General features: G+C 36.7%; 1 protein-coding gene across 5 annotated transcripts in view; it reads left to right on the top strand.

Annotated features, from left to right (window-relative positions):
• The first annotated feature begins 671 nt into the window (after positions 1–671).
• The window catches only part of PLEKHB2 (pleckstrin homology domain containing B2), a 50,912-nt gene continuing 27,247 nt past the window's right edge, over positions 672–24,336 (top strand). Inside the window, exons 1-2 of one of the 5 annotated variants that reach the window (XM_007493972.3) lie at positions 672–841; positions 21,220–21,264. In XM_007493972.3, coding sequence (XP_007494034.1) covers positions 21,228–21,264 — 37 coding nt within the window. In that variant the 5' untranslated portion in view covers positions 672–841; positions 21,220–21,227. Of the gene's footprint in view, positions 842–1,294; positions 1,316–1,337; positions 2,127–4,016; positions 4,444–17,445; positions 17,776–21,219; positions 21,265–24,336 lie in introns of those variants that run through there. The other 4 variants (XM_056793695.1, XM_001366058.4, XM_056793693.1 and 1 more) reach the window with 4 other exon arrangements.

Genomic DNA, 24,336 nt, shown 5'->3' on the forward strand with positions numbered 1-24,336 from the left:
TGGTTCCACCTTTGAAACCTGGTTGCATGATTTTGAGCTTCATCTTTCAATGGTTGGTAAAACTCTTTAAGAGGACGATATACAGAGAATGTATTTCCTGTCATTAGAAATAAAAAAAAAATGTAGTTCCTATCCTCTAATTCTAAATTGCTAGTGTCAGAAATACAAGTTTCCATCCTGCCTCAACCATTTACTATCTATATGACCCTAGGCAAGTCACTAACCTCTGTTGTGGTTATCTCATCTGTAACATGGGGATATAAGTACCTACCTCCCAAAGTTCTGAGTATCAAATGAGATAATAATTGTAAAGTATTTTGCACAGTCTAAAAGCGCTGCACAAATGCTAGTCATTCTTATTTTTGTTATTTTCCTCAAATGTAAAATGGGGATAATAATAGCCTTTAAATTCTGGGGTCATTGTAAGGATCAAATGAGATTTAGAAAGTGCTTTGCAAGCTTTAAAGCACTGCTAGTTATTATCATATTATTATTTTCCTCATCTTTGTGAGTACCAAATGAAATATCTGTAAAGCGCTTAAGCAAAGTGACTGATTCAAAGTAGAGGCTTAAAAAATGTCAACTTACTAATTATTCAAGCATTTATGGGAGGGAGGGGGAAGTCTCCGCCAAAAACCACAACTCCCAGAAATCTTCGCAGCGCATGCGTGTCTTGCCCAGCCCTGGGGGCCAGAGTGACGTAGTAACTCGGTGGCCGCATCTGACCTGCTGAGTCTGCCCATGTCCTATAAGGAAGTGTTGAAGTAGGTTCGTCTGTCCTTCAGTCTAGCTGACCAGGCTCCCGATTCAGAGTTTCGTGGCTTCCTGAGTCCCCTCGAAGGTGAGCTTTTGGAGTGGTGTGAGTGTATGTGAGTAGCATAGGGTTCGGCTGCGAGGTTCTTCTCCTTTGGGACCACTGGCATTTACTTCAGGCTTCGCCTCCATCCTCCCTCCCAATCCTATCCTCCCCTAATCCCACACATTTCTTGACCGACCCACGACTCCAATTCCATACCTACCCGCAGGTTGTGCCTATACCCTTCTCTTTCGCTCTACGTTGCCTGATACCTTCTTCACTCTTTCCCTTGCCCAGCCTCCCCAACCTTTTCTGCACACCTTTTCCTTCCCCGCCCCTCCGTTCCCCCCACTCCGTCCCTCATTTCCCCCTACTCTGTCCCTCACTTCCCCCATTTTCTCCCCTCTTCCCGAAACTTCCAGGTTCTTCACTCCCGCCCCGCCCCCCCCCCTCCGCGGTCTCTTGCCCCGCGGGCTCTAGTCCGGTTTACTGTCGCAGCCCTGACCCCACCCTGCCGGGGTACGGCCCCACCCTCCTCTACCAGCTTCTTGACCGCGCTCCGACTTGTGCCGTCCCACCCCCTTACCCCCAGCTTTCTCTGGATCTTTCCAGTCCCCATCTTGTGGATACTTTCCATCGCCCCTCTCCAGTCTCATTTGTTCATTTTTCCAGCCCCTAAGCCATTTCCTAATTCTCCTCTGTCCCCACTTCGTCAGTTTTTACCTTATAATTAAGTCCTCTTTTGTTTTTAATCGGCGAGAATTTGTAATTTTTGCTGTTAACTAAAATACATATTCACTTCATCCCCCCAGTCCCCCCGATATTGTCAAGCAAAAGAAATTATTGCATTGGGTGCGTTCAAAAAGACAACTCCTCCTACACTTAATCCGCTACCCGTCCCAGAGGGTCACTTTTGCTGCCACATCCCGGAATTCCCCAGTTCCCACTCTCCCATTTTGCCTGTCCTTAACCCCAGTGCTTTGGACGCCCCGAAGCCTTTGTCTGCTTTTCCACTCCCCCAATAGTGGTTTGTTATTGTTTTTATTTAAAGCATTTTTTTCCCTGGCCCCCATTTGGCTTCTTTCCATTCAGTGTAGATGAAGGATAGGACTAAGATCCGGGATTGGGGATTTCCATCTGTGTCACCTGATCGGGTTTGTTATCGGCGAGGAAAGCCGAGGGCGGAGTGAACCAGGTCACTGGGAGCGGGGCCCGGCCTCCTGTTTTGTAATCTCCATCTCTGGGAGGGAGACGTCCTGAGCTGCCTGGAAGCGGCTTTTTCCCAGTGCAGACTGTACAAGTTTTCTGGACCGTTTGACTCCCCCTGCAGGTCAGACTTGGGCAAAGAGGTAGCCCGGTATGAGAATGTTTTCTCTTCTGAGTGGTACCTAGTTATGTAACTAGGAGAATAAGAAGTACCTTGAGGGTTTTGAGGAGTGTATTGTGTGGAATGATAAATTAATCTGCTGTTTATAAGGGTTATACTTGTAAGGGAGGTGGGGTGTGGTAAGGGAATTATAGCTACCTTGGGGGTGAAATTACACTTGTTACTGGAATTGGAGGCTATGAGAAAGGAGGGTTTGGTTTGAAAGTTGTTTAACCAAGAAAATTGGAAAGAGAAATTTGAATTTTGTAGAAAATGAAAAATTTCAACAAACTTCAGCATTATTGCCAAAAACCAAACAAAACTGTATTAAGTAGTGGGCTTTATATTTAATAAATTTGAGCAGGAACTCTTCACAAAGTAATTTTCATTCTAGGTCACTGGGATGAATGTTTAAAAGCACCAGGTCCCTTCTTTATTTTCCCCCTGATCTGAAACTGAAGGTTACTTCAATTTTGAAAACTCAGAACTGTTTTCTTGCCTTTTTGATGTTTTTTTTTAAACTTTTATTAATTGTATTATTGAGTCGAATAAATTGGATGATATATTTTTTACCTCAAACCAAGTATTTTTATTACCGAATACCTTTTTGAACAGTTAGTATTCATCACATCTTTTACTTTTAGAAAATATTTTTATTTTTATTTATTTATATTTATTTTTAAATTAAGGATTTCAATCCACTTTATTTGACAGTTAAATTCTCTATTATCCTCAGAATTTTTGGAAGATAATGAAACATTTTTAAAAACTCACTTTTCTTAAAATAAACCCTTTTTGGGGGGATTATAGATCCAGATGCAATTTAAAGACTTTTTGACTGAACCCCTTCATTTATGGATGAGCAAATCAAGCTCCTGTGAGGTCATAGAAGTATTTACTAGACATTTTTTTCCATTCTTATTTGTTTTTCTGGATAACAGAATAGAATGCATTATGACTAGGCATTAGTTAATACTTTACCTTATTCTCCCAAGGGTCTTGCTTTCCTCACCACCCTTTCTTGTACCACACTTTGTCTTCCTTTTTCTCAGTGATAGAAGAGTCATAATACTTCTTGCTTCTGATGACCACTTCAGACCCTTCCTAGACCACCTACCCTAAACAATCTTTCCTTTGAGATTCACACTATCCAAATTTATAACCTGATCCTGATCTGAATAGTTATTTACCAGGAAACTCTCCTTTCTTCCTCAATAAATTTAGTGACTCACCCAGTCTTTCTCTCCTTCCCATATTGTACTCTCATACACGAGTATGAGTACAATAATAATTTATTTTTCATATACTGTATTAAATCTTATATCAGTGCCCTGGAGTAGAAAAACCCCAGTTCCTATATATTAGGGAGAATTACTCTGTATTCCTGTGTCTGGGATCTGGGTCAGAGATTCCATCCAATCTAGTGCTTTTCGCATTTTCTTTGCCCTTAGGAATCCCAAAGAATGTCTTCCTTTTAACAGAATTTGGTTAATAAATGAAAAGGGTAAGGATTCTTTTCTGGTATATTCCATCAACCCACCTATCCACCTGGCTGGGCTGAGGGTTTGATGGACCACCTTTTAATTAGCTTTTTAAAATGACCAATTAGAGATGTATTTTCATTGAGAGAGGGCCTTTTGACCTATGTCACTTTATTGGTTATGATGCTTACTGAACTAAAAAATGGATATAATCAATAAACTGATAATTCTTACACAAAAATCATTTTCTTGAGATAATTTTAATTATAACAATATTACTGGGAATTTAAATATACATTTTGATATACCTCCTCAAATACCCTAATGTTCTAATCTTTGTAGTTTATTCATTTCCCATGACACTTCCACTTCATCTCAGCTATACACAGAAGATGGTCATACATACCCATTACCATCACCCACTTCTGTTTTTTTATGTTTATGAATTCCAAAATTTCTTTATCTGATCATAATCTTCTATAATTCCATATTTCTCCATGCCTTACAACTCCTAACTATGCTTTTTTTCTTCATCGTGACTTGTTTCTTCTACTCCTTTCTCTGTTCTTTCTGGGACCATCATTGATTCCTATTTTGATCCCTGTAGGGATCAACTCTATCTTTCACCTTAGATTCCTTTGATTCCTTGTCTTATTGCTCCAACCCTGGATTACTATCATTATTTGCCTTGTTTGATACTATTTATATATTTCCAATAGAGCTGGAGGTAACCAGGAAATTGCTGATTGGTCATACTACAGGTTTATATTATCTAATTTTTCAACCTGGCCCCCTATAAGGTAGGTAAATATTCTATTTCTCTTAATTGATCCAGTGTGACAGAGGGTCTGTACAAGGAAGAGTGACAGGTTACAACCAACCAATCCCTGCATTATACCAGTCTCTTACTTTTTATAGCTTTGGTTTATTAAAAACCTTCCTGTATCTCAAGCCTAACCTTGGCCCTACCTTCTCTATGAGGGACCTTACCTCATTCTTTACTGAAAAAATTGAGATCATTTAATGAACCCTCAAACCTCAGTCTCATGCCATCAGATGTCTTCATTCACCCTTTTTCAAAGAGGTGGCCTGACTGTAAGGAGTAAAATTTATGGTTGGACTGGATATATTTTTAGTTGGTTGCTAGGGGTTTAAATTCTAAATCCCAATGATAATACTCAAGTCAGAATGGTATTTATGGTGGTTTATTTACAATAGAGGGAAGAAATTAAGGGAATGAGAGAGAGGGAAAGAGAGAGAGAGAGGGAAAGAGAGAGAGAGATGGCTGTTCTGGCCTGGTCTGAACCAGGCAAGAGTTCAGAGGCCTCAGCCAAGGAGGGGCCAGAGGATTGAATCTAACATGGCTTCCAGACATGAGGCCTCCTCCAAGATGAGGGGTCTCACCAGAGGCTAGTGACTCCAGAAAGCCAAGAGAAAGGGAGTCCCAAGAGATGAGCCTCTCCAAGAGGCTGGTGCCTCCAGAAAAGCCAAGGAAAGGGGAGTCAGCCTTTTCACTCACCACATGACAGTCTAAGGGAAGCAGTCTGAGGTCTCATCCTTAAGCTCCTCCAGGGTCTAATTCCACAGCCAAGTTCCTCACAGGAAATAATGCATAATATAAAGGAAGTTCTTTGCATCACTTCCTGTGTCTTACATGTACCAGTGGTGGCTTAAACTTGGCTTTGAACTGCCCAGGGGGTCAGTCAGTTGTTTCTGATTTGTCACTTGTTAGCACATGTGGGTCATAGACCTTCCACCCTACACTTAATCCTTAAGTGGGGTATATACATTCCTGGTTGCTAAAATTCTAAAGACTAGGGTGGAGTAAATCTAAAATTCACACTTCTCTTGCAAAGACAAACTCCTCTCTATTCACCCTTGGATCAGACTACCTCCCATCTTCAGCAAGTTACGTCCACTATTACCCCTCTTCTTTTTTTAAAAATTAAATTAAAATTTTATTTAATTGATTAAGAAAAATTTTCCATGGTTATATGATTCATGTTCTTTCCCTCCCCTCCTCCCACCCTATTCCTGTAGCCAAGAAGCAGTTCCACTGGATTTTACATGTGTCATTGATCAAGACCTATTTCCATATTATTGATATTGCACTAGGGTGATTGTTTACAGTCTACACCCTCAATCATATCCCCATTGACTAATGTGATCAAGAAGTTTTTTTTTCTTCTCTGTTTCTACTCCCACAATTCTTTCTCTGGATTCTATTCTTTTTTAATCTTCAGAGATTTTCAATTTCTATCCACTGGTTCCTTTCCTATGATTTACAAACAGTTATGTCTCTTCAACCTTTAAAAATCCCATAATTAGCTTTAGCCCTATATCTCTTCTTCATGGCTAAAATCTATGAGAAAGCCATATACATAAGTCAAGTCAAGTCAGTGACTATTTAAGTATCTACTATAAGTCAGACATTGTCATAAATGCTGGGAATACAAAGACAAAAAGGAGCCTCTGCTTTCAAGGGACTGTTTTATGGGGGAAGATAATGCAAATGACTGTGTACACATGAATATATCTACATATCTATACCTTCTATATGCACACAAATGAGACATGCATATATAATATGATAAACTGGAGATAATCTCAGAGGAAAGGTACTAAAATTAAGGAGGTCTGAGAAAGGCTTTTTTTTTTCCCCAGAAAATGTGATTTTAGTTGAGATTGGAAGGAAGTCAGAGATAGAGATGAGGAGCAATAGTACTCTAGGCATGGGGAAGAACCAGTGAAAATGGAAAGTCAGGAAGTGGAGTTCCGTGTGGGAGGAATAGCAAGGAGGGTTATGTGACTGGATTACGGTTCATAGAGGAGAGTAAGGCATAGAAAGACTGGAAAGGTAGGAAGAGGCCATATTATGAACATTTTAAAAGTCAAATGGGGTGATAATAGGAAGCCATGGGAATGTATAGACTAGAGGAGTAACATGGTCAGACCTATGGTTTAGAAAGATCAAGGAGAAGAGGGTGATCAAGTGTTAGGGGCTGCAGAGTTCAAGATCTAACTTTAGAGAAAACAGTTTCAGCTAAATGATAAAGTTCCAAGCCAGACTGATAGAGTTAATAAGAGAAAAGAAAAGAAGTGCAGGCCCTTTTTGTAGATAGCTATCTCTAGGAAGTTAGCTAAGAGAGGGAGGAGAAATATAAGATAGCATCTCTCTGTCTTCAAAAGCTCACCTGATCCATCCATTCCCTACTTGCCTCCACTTTTAAAGCCTCTTGAGTTTGGCTTCCAGTCTTAACATTTAACCCAAACTGCCCATGCCAAAGTTATCAATGATCTTTTAATTTCTAAGACAAATGGTATTTTCTGAGTATTGAACCTCTTTGGCTTCTTTGCAGCATTTGACTCTCCTTGTTCCCTCATTCGTTGCTGTTTCTCATCCTCCTTTGCTTGTTCTTCAGTTCAAGTTTGTCCTTTAACCATATATGTCCCCCAAACTCTGAACTTGGCCCTCTTTTTTCCTCTTTACTTTCTCACTTGGTGATCTCATCAGTAACTTTGGGTTCAATTTCCATCTCTTTGGAGATAATTTCTGTTCCAATATATTCAACCCTAAATTCCCTGATGAATTATAATTATACGTCTTCATGAACCTCTTAGACAGCTTGAACTAGATATCTTATTAACATGTTAAACTCAACACTGCCAAAACAGACTTAGGATCTTTTCACCTAATACTTCCCCACCCTACCAACCGCTCTGTTACTTTTGAGGACACTGTGGTCTTCCTAGTCATCCCACTCCTATTATTCTAGTCTCACATTCACTTATTCTATATATTTAGTCTTTTGCCACATAAATCTCAACTTTTCCACCGTTACAACATTTCTTGGATGTTTCATTCTTTTTATTCAGTCACAACTCTAATTCAGTCCTTTAGATCTAATCAGATCTCCTATAGTACACTTATAGCTTGTCTTACTGCCTTATGTCTTTTCTCATTCCAGTCTTTCCTTCTTTTCCCTGCTAATAACATTTTCCTTCTTTTTAAAAATGTTCATTTTTCAATTAGCAGGCATTTTTTTACTCTTTTTCAATACTCTGAAAAATAAAAAAAAACCTATAAAAACTCATGTAAAATATACTCATAACCAGCAAAACAAAACAAAACCTACTCATTGTCCAGAAGTGTATGTCTTGGTTTGCATCTTAAATATATCACCTCTCAGGAGTAGAGTAGCATATTTTATCAATTTCCTCTGAAATCTAGGTTTATCCTTCCATTGATTAGTTTTTTAAATGCTTTTAGAATTTTTTGCTTTTGATATGGTTTTGTTATTGCATAAGCGAGTCTTCTGTTTCTGCTCCTGTTATTTGGTGTTCATTGATGTTTTCCCAGTTTTGTCTAAAACTCTCCCTTTACATCATTATGTAAGGTACAGAATTAGCTCAAATCCTGCTTTCCACCTGAAGAGGCCTTTGCTGGTCTTCCCAGCTTCTGATGCTTTTACCTTTCAGATTGTTATCACCTACCTCATGTTTTCTTTTGTACTTTGATATGTTGTCTCTTCCATTATGCAAATATGTTCCTTGAGAGCCTGACTAGTCATTTCCCTTTTTTTTTTGGTATCCTCTGTGCTTTAAGGCACATACAGTACCTGGTGAATAGTAAGCACTTAAGTGCTTGTTAACTGACTTGAGTCCTTATCTTCAGGAAGATTAGTTTTGTCCTTGTTATTGAGTCACCATGACCATGTCCTTTAACCTCTGTGTGCACTGTTCTCTAAGAAAATATTATTTTTCTTCCTTTTTATCTTGCTTATGCTTGGTAAACCATTGTATCTGAAATTTTTGCAAAACAGATACAAAGACTAAAAATTCTTCAGGTAGGCATATGGATACAGAAAGGTAGCTCAAAGTACTGAACCTAGAAAATGTAAAAAGCCTAGATCAAGGATTCTTAGCCTTTTTTTTTAACCTCATGGATCCCACTCTTGGAAGTCTGGTAAACACTATGGACCCCTTCTCACTATGATGCTTTTAAATGCATAAAATTTAGGCAGCCAAGTTATATCAAAATACAGTAATCAAACTTTTTAGAAAACAAGTTCATGAACTCCAGATGAAGAATGTCTGGCCTACAGGACTTCTCTTGGAATTTATGAGATAACATGGACAAGAATCACAAAGGTTTTATTCTCTGGGAATTGCTTTGTAACTTTTTCATTTTCTTTTTCTAAAGATAGATTATTATTTGGGAGCTCTTTTATGGCTTGTTAAATTTCTTTTTCTGATATTGGACTATTTACATTCTATTTCTTTTCCTGTCTAGTTTTTTTATATTTTGTAAATATTCATCAATTTCACTTAAGCTATCAGTTTTTCAAAACTGATATTGAGACAAATATAGTCTAGAATCCTAAATTAGGAAGAAAACAAATAAAATTATAGACCCCAATATCTCCAATGATTATTGATGCATATTAGTGAATGAAACATTAGCAAAGAGGTTACTACAATTTACTAATCACACTGATCAACATGGACTATGACTAGATTTAATTTATAACAGGAATACAGAGTTAGTTCAATGTTGCTTTGTAAGATTTTAAAAACATTTTATGTATTTTTCATATTCATTTGATCCTCACAATGACCATATGAAATAAAAAGTTATTGTTATTTGCATTTTATAGTTGAAAATCTGAAATTCAGATTTTTAGTAATTTGCCTGTGGCCACACAGCTGGTCTGGATCAAGAGGCAAGATTTTAACTCAGTTCCTTTGACTCCCAAGGATGGCTTTGTAATGAATACTTTCAGGGAATATCACCTTGATGTATCTTGCTAAAAGCTAAAAGGTCTATAATAGTGTATCTGAAATAAACTTGCAAGTGTGCCACCAATCTATAGCTACCGATCAATTTCTTTTCTTTCTTTCGTTCTTTATTTTTATACTTTTACCTTCTATCTGAGTATCAATTCTTAGAAGAGGTTCCAGGGATAGACAGTTGGGGTTAAGTGATTTGCCCAGAGACACACATTTAGGAAGTGTCTGAGTATAACCTGCCAGTGGCGGTTATAAAAAGGGATTTTTCCTTCGTGGGTTGGGACTCGAGAAGGAGTGAGGAGTCTGAGAATAAGGGTGAAGAATGAGAGACACGGACAAGTCAAAGTAATAGATAGGGCAGGCTTGATCCCCTATGATACTTTCCTTGGTAAAAGAATTAAAGGAAAATATGAGAAGCTTGCAGACACGTGGAAGTAAGGATTCCGAGATAGAAAGCATGTGGCCAAGAGAGGCCTTAGTAAAGAGACAGTAGTGAAGCTTTAAGATTGCTGAAACCAGAGAGAGAGGAATCACGCCTTTACCTCAGGCTTTATTGGGGATAGCAAGGCTTTGACAAAGGAATTTGACTCTGCACCAAATGTTAATTTGCCTTGAGCACAGGCAGCATGGCTAGGTCAAGAGTCCACCCACAAATATCAGAGTTCAAACCTTGTGTCTGAAGACACAATAACCATACATCATTTATATTTCTTAGATGTGAATATGCTTGGGATGCTACACTGAGGCCAGATTTGAACTCTCAACCCCAACCCTGGTGTTCTATCCACTGTGCTATCTAACTGCCCCTTCCAGTCACTTCCTTAGAACATAGTGCAAATTATGCCAAAGTTTTGCTTCATTTGTCTATTATGGATTATCCTGGTGGGTTGGTCATGGTGGAACTAGTTAAGAGTAATGTTATGATTATAGAAATGACAGAGGGTTAGTAGTAGCAATATCTTCACATGTGAGTCTATTTTCTAACACTTGTAAACTCCAAGGCCATTAATTTTGCTTTTCTAGTCATACATGGATCAAATGAGAGAACATAAACTCTTTACAAACCTGAAAGTGCTATAGAGACATTGTCTTCCTTATTATTGTTATTGCCATTTTTGTTCCATTCTAGAAGAGAAGATACAAATAATTTTCATGGACTTTCTACGTTTCCTTCTCTCCTTGTGAGATCTCTCTTGGTCTAGTGGTCTTATTGCCTCTTAGGATGAAAATTATCTTTTGAAAGCTGTAGTCTGCTACTCATTAAGCTTGTCATCCTGTAGGTAACATTTGATTCCTTTCCCTTTCTTTCCTATAGTTTTTTTTTATTTTTGGTGCCCTGATGATTGTCTAAAGTAATTTAAGAATAATTGTTTCATAAAATGTCAGTTGGTTGTATGGTATAACTACTGAGAGCAGCAGGGGAGTCAACTGTTAGAAATAATGACCTAGTCGAATATGTTGCTGTCTGTTTTAGTTGGTGAAAAAGGCAAGATAATATTACCATAATCCACTTTGTCAAAAAACAAAACAAAACTGGTTCTACTTTCTCAGCCTTCTTCCTTTCTATTCTGCTCAGAGTATTCATTTTGCAGAAGTTACCATAGAGAGATCTGATAGTTTGAAATGCATGGAGTCCCCCCTATGTGGTTTTCTTGGCAGAAATACTGGAGTTGTTTGCTTTTTCCTTCACCTCATTTTACAGGTGAAGAAACTGAAGCAACCAGGGTTAAGTAACTTGCCCTGAGTCACAAAGCTAGTAAGTGTATGTCTGAGACCCGATTTGAACTCGGGTTTTTTTGACTCCAAGACCTGTTCACCTTGTTGCCCCCAAAGACTATTTGTATGCTATAGTAAAAACTATTCTTTGAGATGCTGAGATATGAAGTGTTCTGTTTTTTTTTTAAAGTTTTATTTTGTAGGCTTTATTAGCATTTCACAGAGACTATTATATCCAGAGTCCTGCTCCTATGCTTCATTGAGATGGGGAGGTGATGCTGGGTTTTTAAAGCCTATTCCATTAGTATGTAAGCTCTGACAAGTTCTACCACAGCTAGAAGGGCATCAAAGGAAGATCTGGCTGTCTGGCAGCTCTCTAATGCAGTCTAGCTAAGAATAGAATGACTTATCACCAGGAGGCTGACGAGTTGGTCAGAAAATTTTGAGGCACAGTAACCCATGAAACAAAGAAAAAAAATGACTCAGTTTTTTGTGATCCTCTAGCGTTTGCAGTGATTGAGGCAAAGTAGTAGACAAAAGGTCAGAAGGTAATAGAATCACATAATCTAGAAATATTAACAATGGTTGGTACTCCAAATGAGAACAGAATTATATCAATCTTTCTATTAAAAAAATACCAGAAGTCAAAAAGAAATTTTAGCTAAATGGAAGAATGACGTATTGCCCCTCCTTAGAGAGGCAAATAAAGGAGCTGGTAGAGTAGGTTTTATTGTTTCCAGAGGCCATGAGAAACATAAGATGATGGTGCACTTAGTCATCTTATATTTGCTTTGCTCTTGATGAATGTTTTTAAAAAGTCCACCATTAAAATTGCAGCTTATATTCCAGCATCAGTAGCAGAGGATGAGGAGGAAGAGAAATTCTATTAAGAACTTTTAAAGTTGATGAACTTTCAATTAATATATGCTGATATTTGGGAATATCAGTTCAAAGATAAGAGAGAATAGGTAAAGATATTGTAAAAATTAAAATTGATATACAATAACTTCAAATATTATATTTTATAAGCTTTATTAATAATCACTAGAAGTAACAAAATAAAACCACGGACTCTAATTTACCTGCTCAAATAGCTTGCTCCACCAATGCCCTGACCCAGGAAGGAAAGAGGCCTAGACATGGAACTCCCTCCAATTTATCTTCTAAGTCAGCACATAATGACAGGAAGTCAGTGGACTCCTGGGAAATGTCGTTTAAAGGCACAAGATTTCCAATTACACAATATTTAAAAATAGTGTTCAGGAGAGAGGCCTAAGGTTTGTAATGTTACATGGAATGTCATGAATATTTTATTTGAGAAAAAATGGAGGTGCTAGACATGGTGAATCCTAAATAACATTATAGAAAAAAGAAATGGATTATATTTCACAATCAGGAAATAATTTGTTACTTAAGTCATTTCTTAAATCAGCTCTCTAAAAATACAGTTAAACTAACAACTTATCAGAACATAGATAAAAATTAATACAAAATTAGAAGAAAGAATAAAAGTAAATATAAGAAATTGTGTAATATCTTAAATATTTTATTTTATTATTTTTTAATTAAAACTTTTTTTTTAGAATATTTTTTCATGGTTACTGATTCATGTTCTCTTCCTCCCCTTTTCCTTCCCCTCTCCTAGAGCGGACAAGCAATTCCACTGATTTATACATATCTTATTACTCAAAACCTATTTCCATATTATTCATATTTGTATGTCTTAACTATTTTAATAAAGCTTTTATGCCAAACAGTGGGAAACAGTACAAAGAGCATCAAAGAAGTAAATTTAGACTTGCTATAGGAAAAACTTCCAAATGAGTAATTTACAGGATTGTATGGAATAAAATATAACTACAGATGCAAACTGACAAATGTGTAGTTTGTTTTCGGATAGTTTGGTGGCTCAGCTTTGGATGTTTTAGGCCTTGGATAGGTTGGGGTAGGGGAGGTGACAGTGTGGATTGAGGGAGAGTAAGAGTATGGGGTGTGGCGTAGGGAGAGGTATTCTGATTTTTAGATCATATTCTTTTAAGTTCATACTAACTTGACTAACTCTAGTGCTGCCTCAAAATGAAATTGTTCTTCCTAGATCTGTTAAGTGTGCTTTATTTTATACCCTAGTACAGTGATCAGGAGACAGGCCCTGCCCCACCTTGCCCCACAGAATATGCTGTTGCTTTGCCCCCCGCCCCCCCCCCCCCACCCTGGGGGAGTGAAAAAGGGAAGGGAGTGGCCCCAGCTCTTTGCTTAGGGGAGGGAGTTAGTGCTTCCATGGGGCTACTGAGAGGTGCCTTAGAGATGGGGAAGAGAACAGCTCTGCTAGAGTCTCTTTGGCAGCATCACCGGTGCCCACAGAGAGGTCTCTTTGTGTCATAGTTTCACCATTACCACCCTAGAAGAGGGTGGTTATATGTTCAAGTGAAAGAGAGTTGTATTTAGGGGAGGAAATATAATTAAAAAAAAAACTTACTGCAGATTCTTTTGGTTACTTACAGTTAGACTTTGCCTGAATTTTCTCTGTCAGTCAAATGACTCTTATCAGTCAGATTTAAAAAGTCAATTGCAGTATAGATGGATTATAAATCATATAACTCCAGTTCAGATTTCTTACCCTCTTAATGCTTTTTGTGTGAAGTTGGGCAAGTAACCTCAGAGTTTCACTTTCCTTTTGCATAAAATAAAGTCTTATTTTCCAACTCTAAATCCTACAAACTAGATTTCAACTAGTTTTTAATGTTCAGCTTGCCCAAGAATATGCTCTTAGGTCACCATTAACATTTAGATTTGACCCAAAGTAATTATATAGACAGTTTACATTCCTCTTTGTTGTTGTTTTTTTCTTGCATTTTGACAGTTAAAATGTATGTGTATCCAAGTGGTCTCAATATGCTATGGATATTTTAATTTCCCAGTAAAAGTGTAGAATGCTGTAAAAAAATAGTTATTAGTAAGTTTATTGCCATGGGCAAAGTCCACCCTTGCCCATGACTCCAGAGTATCTCGACTGGTGGCAAAGGATCAGTCAACAAAAATAACAAACAGAAGACAGCTTAATCATTACAGCCGAGGGATTGCTTTGCATCTGACAGCTGCTCCACTATACCAATGACTGATCTTTATTTTTATACCCATTTTCTTGGCATGCAGATACACAAAATCAAAGAGAGATAATTGGAAAAGTGATATATTAACTTTTAACAAATCACTTGATTAACATTCTTTATTTTTGTATTGTGATTCGTCACAGGTGGCTTAATTTTCTCATTACCCTGTGAGAAGTTTTGAGCTTATAATCAAGGAAAATTATTGTTTTTAATAAAATGGAATAATTAATCAGCAGTCCTTAGAAGACAATTCAGCAATCATATCATCGAGGCTGAGGGGTCTGGGAACACAATTCAAATTTAGACTGGTCATTTCTCAGGTTCTTTACTGGGGAGTTCCTGAGTCACTGAGGCATACTGAAACTTGATGTACTTGTACTCATCGCTTGGGCCTTTTTGATTGATTTGTGTGCTGACTTCATGAGAATAGGCTTCTGTGAGTGGGGAAGTTCTTGGGCTTGGCCTGTAGCTGTGGTTTTGCTGGGAATTATGCACCTGAGTAAAAGTTAACCCATGATAGTCTTTTTGGGATTGGGTTTAAGGGTCTGGTCTTTTAGTGATATTTTGGGGAATTAGGGTACAACTGTACCCAAATTTTTTGCTCTTGCATTATTTCTTTTGAGACTAGGGGGAATAATAATTATGTCAATTCATAGGTAAGGGGCATTGATGAAAGAGGTCATGTAAAGGGGGTTGGGTGGGCAATCACATCTCGCTAAGGACCACTCTGTGGTCTCCCCAGGTACCACGCGTGACTCTGTCAAGGCGTCATGGTCTGATGGCTCCCAGCAGTTTATAAAAAAGAAGCTAAGGAAAAAATAAAAATAGCATAAGATTATCCTGAGATTATCCAAATCCTGAGTATCTGCAAAGCTGAGAGTAGAACCTAGGACTAGTGGTTGTAAGAGGTAAAAATTATGGCTGTACTGAATATTTGAGAGTTGGTTGCCAGGGATTTAATTACTAAATCCTAAGGAATTACTTGACAGAGTAGCTTTTATGATAGTTTATTTACAAGTAGAGAGAAGAAATTAAGGAAATGAGAGAGAGAGAGAGAGAGAGAGAGAGAGAGAGGGAGGGAGGGAGGGAGGCAGACAGAGAGAGAGAGAGACAGAGACAGAGAGAGAGGGAGGCAGACAGACAGAGAGAGAGAGAGAGAGAGAGAGGGAGGCAGACAGAGAGAGAGAGAGAGAGGGAGGCAGAGAGAGAGAGAGGGAGAGAGAGAGAGAGAGAGAGAGGGAGAGAGAGCGCTGAACGAGGCAGGAATTCAGAGGCCCCAGCAAGCCACTCTAGAAAGCTAAGGAAAGGGAGTCAGCCTTTTCACTCACCACAATGACAGTCCAAAGGGAAGCCGTCTGAGATCTCAAGCCTCAGAACTCCTCCACAGTCAAGTTCCAAAGGGAAAACCTTCCTCTCCCCACTTAATCCTTAAGTGGGATATATACGTTCCTGGTGGCTAAAATTCTAAAGAAGTTAAGTACAGTGGAGTTAATCTCAATTTCACAAGGTCTAGTTAGGCTTATAAGGAGGGTAAATTGTTGGGTTTTATAATGAACAAAGAACCAAGGTGAGATAAGACAAGACATGTGAACTGTCAACCTCTATGGAAAGCGTACTGAATTTAGAACTGAAAAAAAGGAACAAGCAGAAAGTAGAGGCCATTAAAGGTGCCCACCTTGCCGCCTCCTCAGAGCAGACCAGTAGTAGGTGACACCAGGATAAAATTTCAAACAAACAGACTGGGATTATGTGGGTACTGATAGGAAATGAATTTCAGGTAGAAGGATGGGCTTTTAGTGTTCCATGTTTCCACACAGTCAACCAGGTCCATACAAACAGTACTGGAGATTGTGATACTTGATTCAGCTCTTATTTGTCCATGTTTTATATGTTGTTGAGTGTGAGCAAATAAGAGCTGATAGAGTTAGGCCAGTAACATGTTTCATTTAGGATTGCATTGGAGAAAATAAGATTGCCTAATAATTCCTTTCAGAGATTCATAATAGCTCCTATTGTATTTATATGTTTGAATATGCTTGATTCTCATGACAGTCATGTATGAGAAAGATTCTATTTTCCCCTTTATGTATCAAGAAACTTAGGTTCAAAGAAATTATGTGACTTGCTTCAGGCCCTACAATTAGCTAGTGATTATTTGAACACAGTGAACACAAGCCTTTTGGATTCCAAATCTGACTCTGTGTTTATGTGCTGCATCTCTCAGGCTGGAAATAACTCATGTCAGCATTATTAGTAAAGAACTGTAACTGTGTCATTTTTGAAAGGTGATGTAGGTGGGGAGAAAAAAAAAGGAAAATAAGAATATTATAACATCTAAGAGTAATCTATGCTCAGGTTTGTTCAGAGTGTTATTAGAATACTCTGGAAACTTGGCGAAGATCCAGAGTAGAGAATAAAAAATGATTAAGCATTTAGAATATAGCCTCTAAGAATATAGTCTAGGATACTGTGGTCCAACATAGATCATGGTCCCAAGCTACCAGGTGCATTTATCTAAGTGGTCTATTGATTGCTTCAATGACAGCATTATTTTTGTTTCTCCAGTAGTTTAGGATATTTTTTCACTGTATTGCACTATACTTCATTATCCTTTTTATTTTGTTCTGCTTGAATAAAATATATCTGTCCAGGATCACATTCTGGTCTGATTCTCATCCCATCTGATCAAATCACTGTGATTTCTATACTTTGGGCATTTGGATATTGATTTCAAAGCCCACAGGTTTTATTGCTGTCTCTTTTTTGGGGGTTTTGTTGTCTAGATTTGAGAGAGAGGGTGGGGGGAGAAGGATAGAATGGGGAAGAACTGATAGCTTTTTTATCTAATAGCTACTATATCTGTGTCGACAGTTTTCATTCCTTCTCTTTTCAATTTAAAGCCCTTTTGATTAGATTTGCCAGACTGGACAGATATATTCTTACCAGTCCTTTGTATGTGCTGGGCAGGAACTTGTCATTCCCTTATTTTAAACTATAATCTAAAAAGCCAAATCTAGTTTTCATTTAACAGCATCATTAGCTTGCTGTTCATTTCTCAACTCTACCTTGCCTTCTCTTGGCAGAAATGATGAAAATACCATCTGTGCTTCTTAAGTCTTATTTCTTTCCCAAGCTTTCCTAAGCTTTCAGTGCTTTCTGAATATCTTATAATATAATTTGCGTACATGAGAATCATCAGAAGTTGGTAGTAGTTAATCTGGCTTGAAAAAATTTTATGAGACTCTGGTTGTTAGGTCCTAGATTCATGCCTTGGAAAGGTAGAACCCTCTCTATTATCAGTTTAACAAGTAGCTGCCTCAGTATCCTTTAGCATTAACCACCATCACTCAATACTTGGTTTTTCTGCTTTTGATCCTTTCTAGTTGACCTGATACTACCTTAACATCTACATCTTTATTGGACAATAAGTTATTGCTTCCTTTTTAGAGGAGTCAGTTCTCTGTTTTGGCAAGAACCAATGATCTTCAACCTGAAAAGTATTAAAACTGAAGGCTGGTAAGGAAAAAAGTTAATTAATTATAATTGTTAATGAGGTTTTATTAGTTAATCCTTGTTTTTGAGCAATTCTTTGCTTACCTTTCATTTATTTCTGAAAGGAGCACTATTCTAATTAATAACTTGGATTGTGGAAAGACATTCTTTGAATCTACTTTTTTTTTTTAGGAGGAGAATGTCAGTATGTACTTTCGTTGTAACAATTAACAATTAACTTGGCTAAGACAGAAAGACTAACATTTTTCATTCTGTATAGGCCACTGCAAATATTTCCTTACTGTCCGTGGCTTCTGGAAGTATTATCCTCAGATCCTCATTGTTTTTGCTAATAGTTTCTCTGGACAACTCTTGAGAGAACTTTCATCTAATTAGTATCATCTTGCCTTATTAGCATCTTGTCAGCCAGACCTAACTTCTTTTACCCATGTCCTTCCAACTTCCTTTTTATTCTTTCCCCTTTGAATCCTTTTTTTTTCCTGGGGCCATTTTTTTCTTCCTCTGCTGAAGTCTTTCTCCTCTCCAAATTGCCCTCCATAAATTAAATCTCTAGCCATCTCCACAATTACAAAACCTTCCAAATATAAGTTTTTACATTTTTCTCTTTCAGGGGCTATTGGGAATCTGAAACTAAGGGGTTTGGGAAACAGATTTAATAAGGTTGAGAGATACACCTAACAATAGCCTTGCAAAAATTAACATGTTGAATAAAAGCCTAGATTTTAATGTCCAAGCCAGACAAGAGTGGGTGGCTGATTCGTAAGTTACAACCTCATTCATGGGTCTGTAGAAAGGAAAATGAAGGAACTAAGAAGGGAAAGGATTTTTTTTTTTCATTTTGGCAGTACATGGAACCAAGATGAATTAATAAGACCTCATTAACACTTATAATTCATTAATTTTGTTTCTTACTAAACTTTGACTTTAATTATCTGTATGTATTGTGCGCTCTATACTTCATATTGAAGATCATTCTCTTTGCTGGAGCAGATAGTTGCAAAATATGAGTTAGAGAATTCTGTCTTTTTATATTTTTCTTTTAATGTTGTGTCATGTTTATTTGCTTTACAAAGCAAATATACAATTCAGGGTCTTTAACGTGTTTCTGTGGAATCAGTTTCACTTGAGATGACTGTTTTTACTTTTTATCATAATAAACCAGAGTTTGCAAGATAACATGCAAGTTTCAAAATAGCATTCTATAACTCTTTGTAGAGAAAATTGGATATAAAGCAAAGGAGAAAAAAAAAGCTATTTTCAAAAATGAGATTTTTAGCCTAGAAAAGGCCTTCTAACTCAGGAGGATAGGCACACTTTCATATGCAATTTGTGTTATGTAGATTTTTACTCTTTATTTTTTAATGCAGTGCTTAGAATTTTAGAGCTGATTTGGGGAATTTGAAATTGAAAAAATACAGTGGATAGCAGAGTGTTATTATTAAATATGGTGTTGAAAATCTGCAGAAACAATTTTCCTTTGGGCTCTGAGGCAGAAAAAATATTTCTTTTCTGAGATTTTATGTAGAAGGTACGCCTTCTGGTCTTGAGGGAGCCTATTTTAAGGACATCTTCCAGTGGTATTTGTCAGTCCCTCATTATTCTTGAGCGTCTTCTGCATCATGCTATTAAGTTTGTAGTAGCCTCAAGCAAAAGAAGTCATTTTTCATAATTCCACATTTGATCATACTGTACTTTGGAGCCTGAGTAGCAATTAGATACATTGCTCTACTGACAGTTTATTTTTCTGCTTTCTTTTTAGTTTTGTGAGGTATAGCTATTACAGTAGTTGCTGGTTAAATAACATTTAAAAGGGGTGTAGTAGTGTTACCATTAGAAAACTGAAATTGTAGAGATTAACAAAATCACAATTCTAAACAACAGGAGAAAAGGATCTTTGGAAAACGAGCTGGCAAAAAGCATATTGTAGCATCTGCAGAAGCTGGTGCAAAAGGAATCTATCCTCCCCTCTCTTTTCTTTATCTTCTTTCACCAGTAGGAGGGTAAAGAGGAATGAAGTAGAAGTAACTTTTTAATAGTTCTAAAAGGGAAACTTGAGACAATTAGTCTGTTCCCTATTAACTACCTGAGGCATGTGAAAAGAGAAATTTATATTTACAAATTTCTCTTTGGAGTTCACTATGAATAGGGTATTGATTTTCTAACTCCTGGAAAATACTAAGTTATCTGTCATTTTATTGTGTACTATAGTATGGATATAGCATTGATGCTTCTGATATTACCCAACTTTAGGGGTACCTGATAAAAGTTTTCTAATCTTTATGTGGCAAAAACATTTCAATTGCAGGAAAACCAACCTATGGTTAAACAGAAAGTCATTTGTTAGGATGTACACCATCAACAAAACTGCTGGTTAAATTTGATTTAAAAACCTTTAGGGGCTAAGCCACAAGGCACAGAGAGTACAACTTTAATTTTCCCAATGCCACACAGAGTTTACATTCCTGTCAGTTTAAAAACATTTAAGTATTTACATGGTACTGATAGAGAATGAAGCTGGCATCTTTCCAATCACTTGTTAAAATATTACCACTAGGAATAGAGTGGCAGTTTTTGTTCTGAAGTGATTGCTTTTGTCAGCTAGAGCCCAAGCACTTGCTTATAAGATATGACTTTAATTGGTTATTGTAAGTGTACACATATTTGGGTGTCAGGTATCTGGGACCTTGAGAATAAGAAAGCTTTCAAAAACAGGTGTGTCTAATGGGTGAACAGCTGGATTGGAGATTAGGGAACCAGATATCCTTTCCAGATCCATTCTCACCTTTATGCTTAAATTACTATACAGACTTTTTAAGCTGTGTGCTTTGGTATTTTCTGGAAAAATGGGTTGCTTACTACCTTTGTGTCATAGTTGTGAATATAAATTAGATCAGTAACTGAGCAAGGTAGATGAGTTGCATTTTTAAAAAGGAAAAAAAAAACCCCAAGACATTAAGGAAAGGGGAAAAATGACTACAGAGTATGTTGTTGGTTCAAGAATATTTTGTTTGGACTTTCTGCCACCAGTTAGTTGGTAAAGTCTAAAAATGAGTGACTAATGGTGATAGAAATACATTAGAACTTCATGTTCTATTTATTTGGTTACTTTATGAGCTTGCTTAGATTTAATGATCACTTTTATGTACATGACTCCCAGATCTATGTATCTAGACCTACTCTCTTCTGAGGTCCAGTATAGTTAGACTTGATCTTAAATAAATACTACTATTGAGTTATGACCAACAAGGGCAAGTTTGAAAGGAGGGAACACAGTGTGAGCATATAGGAATACTAAATAATAAACACTTGCTAATTAAATTGATAATCAGATTTTTTTTCAGTCTGACCCTTTCATTTTGTGATTTTGGTAAACTAAAGGTATGTTTGGTTATTCTCATGCTTTACATGGCAAAATTTTTAATTCTGTTTTTTTTCCCCCTCTCCAAGGTGAAAGGATGGCATTCGTGAAGAGTGGTTGGCTGCTTCGACAAAGTGAGTGATGTATTTAATTTATTTTTATACCTTCTTAAAGTAAACATAGAATTTTATGAACACATTCTTAATTTTTCTTGAGGAAGAAATTAATAGCTTTATGAGCTCATGGTATAATGGGGGGAAAATATGGTTTTGGAGTAAAACTCTGGGTTGAATTTTAGTTCCAACACATATTGATTGTGTGCAGGTCATGAACGTCTCCTAGTCTTGTTTTTTCCCTTTCCTCCAAAAGCTAGTTCACAGCTTGTGTAAAGAAATGGTCCATTAGACTTTGTCTAAATTATTTGTGGAGAAGAAAACTGAATCAGATTCTGAATTGCCCAAATTGAAGACATAGTAGTGACGAAGACTTAATCTGTAAAATCCATAAGGAAGGAAAAGATCAAATCTAATCTAAACCTTGTATTTTACCTGGAGCTTTAGCAGAGTGCTTTGTGCATAGTAGGCACTTAATGTTTGTTGGATTCAACAATGAGGTCAGTGATTTTATCCAAAACTAAATCTCTTATTTTACTTTTAAATCTTAGCTTCAAAAGAACCTTATTGAACAAATCTGATTTCTTACTGAAAGAGGATTGAAAGGCAATTTTAGCTTTATCTTTCACATTTTGGCTACTTCTGTCTTAGCACCCTTACCATAAATTGCCTAGCTACATTTCTAGGGAAGAGAGAGTTAGGAGATTTCCTTGTTACTTGTGAGTCTATTCATTTTCCCCCAGCTGCTCTGCTTGGTTTAAGTCCATCACCAGGAAACTTAACTCATTGTCATAGAGATTATTTCAGCTTTGGTACTTAAATCTCATCTATACTCCTAATTGTTTTTGTCCTTCAGATTGGAGGGTTGAGGGGTGGACCAAAAAACTCCTCCCAAAGCCTCTTTTTATGTAGGGCTCAAAATCACTGCCATCTCTTCATTTGCCTCCAGCTCCTCTTCTTGGTTTGACTGCTTCATCATCCTTAAGATGATATCCTATATGGGGGAGCAGAGGAGGTAGAGCTTTCAGCTTTCTTTAAATATTTATATATTTCAGCTTTTCTTCAATATACTTAATATTTCCATAGATATATATTCCTCCCTTTAGATAAGAGAATATCTTTTAAAAAATTGATATCCCTAGTGCTTAGCATAGTACCCACTACGAAGAAAGTGGTTAATAAATATTTATTTTATTATATTGACCCATAAGACTACATGTAACAATAAATGTTATTATTCAGAAATGTAAGTATTGACTCAGATGAAACTGGATTGATTAGTGGGTTGCTTAAATTTCATCTACTTGAAAATGAGACTAGACCCACTTGTTAAAGATCTTTTCAAATTCTGCAGTACTTTGAACAAAGTATAGGATACAACTCTTAGGATATCTGTTTTCTTATTAAAGCACCTAATTAAATAGCTTCTCCCTTATGAATACTTTAAAAAAACCTTTATTTTTTTATTTTAATAACAAATTTCCACATGTTTTCCGAAGTTTTATGGTCCATATTGTCTCCCTTTGTTCTTCTCTTCTCCCTCCTGGAGCTGATAAGCAATTCAAACTATGTTATACATGGATTATCACACAAAAAATATTTCCATATTCTTCACTTTTGTAAGTGAATACTTTTATAATGCCAGAACTCCAAAACATATACCCAAATAAATGATAAATCATGTGCTTTCATCTGCATTCTTACTGCAGTAGTTCTATCTCTGGAGGTGGATAGAATTCTTTTTCATAAGTTCCTCAGAATTGTCTTGGATCATTGTACTTGTATAATTCGAATCTGTTACCCTAAAAAAAACCCAAAAACTATGATTCCCAGCAGCCCACTCTCTTCCTGTCATGTGCTGACATGGATAGGATATAAATTCTGTGGAGTTCTGTCTCTCATGCTCTTGTCTCCCTGTTGCGGCTTTGGTGGAGCAGGTTTTTTGAGCAGGTAGGAAAACTTAGTCACACGAAATTCTGTTTTGTTAGATAATAAACTTTTAAAAATATAATACTTGAATTATTGGACATTCATTTAAATCCTACATACTGCCATTATTAGCAAAGTCTGCCACATTTGATTGTTCCACAATATTGTAGTTACTGTGTATAATGGTGTTCTGGTTCTGCTTATCTTACTCTGCATCAATTCACATAGATCTTTCCGCTCTTTCTGAAATCATCCTGTTCATCATTCCTTATAGCATAAAAGTATTCCATCATATATCACAATTTGTTCAGTCAGTCTACTGTTCAGGGATATTCCTTTAGTCTCCAATTCTTTGCCATCATAAAGAAAGCAGCTATAAATATTTTTGTACTAACAGGTCCTTTCTCAATTTTTTATGTCTTTGGAATATAGACTTAGTAGTGGTATTATTGGATCAAAAGATATGCATTCTTTTATTATAGCCCTTTGGGCATTATTCCAAATTGCCCTCCAGCATGGGTGGAATAGTTCACAACTCCAAGAATGCATTTATCATTATTCTTTACTGTATATTGTATTTTGCCTTTTTTTTTAAAAACTGTATATTGGCCAATCTGAGGTGAAATGGTACCTCAGAGTTGTTTTAAATTTGCATTTCTCTAATCAAGAGTGATTTAGAACATTTTTATGTTTATTGATAGCTTTGATTTCTTCATCTGAAAATTGCTTATTAATATCCTTTGTTTATCATTTGGAGAATGACGACTTAGTTTTTTGTATATTTGAGAAATGAGACCTTTATCAGAAATTTGTTTTAAAATTCTTGTCCCCATTTTGTTTCCCTTCTAATTTTGGTTGCATTGGTTTTGTTTATGCAAAATCTTTTAAATATAATATAATCAAAATTATTTGTTTTACATCTTGTAATGTTTTCTCTATCTCTTGTTTGGTCACAAATTTTTCCCTCTCCATCAATCTGACAGGTAAACTATTCTGTGGTCCCCTAGTTTACATAAAATATCACTCTTTATGCTTGACCTTATCTTGGTATAGGATGTGAAATATTGATCTAAACCTAATTTTTCCCATACTGTTTTCCAATTTTCCCAGCAGTTTTTGTCAATTAGTGAGTTCTTATCCCTAAAGCTGGGATCTTTGGGTTTA

Source organism: Monodelphis domestica, chromosome 4 (genome assembly GCF_027887165.1).
Source record: "Monodelphis domestica isolate mMonDom1 chromosome 4, mMonDom1.pri, whole genome shotgun sequence".
Lineage (NCBI taxonomy): Eukaryota > Metazoa > Chordata > Mammalia > Didelphimorphia > Didelphidae > Monodelphis > Monodelphis domestica.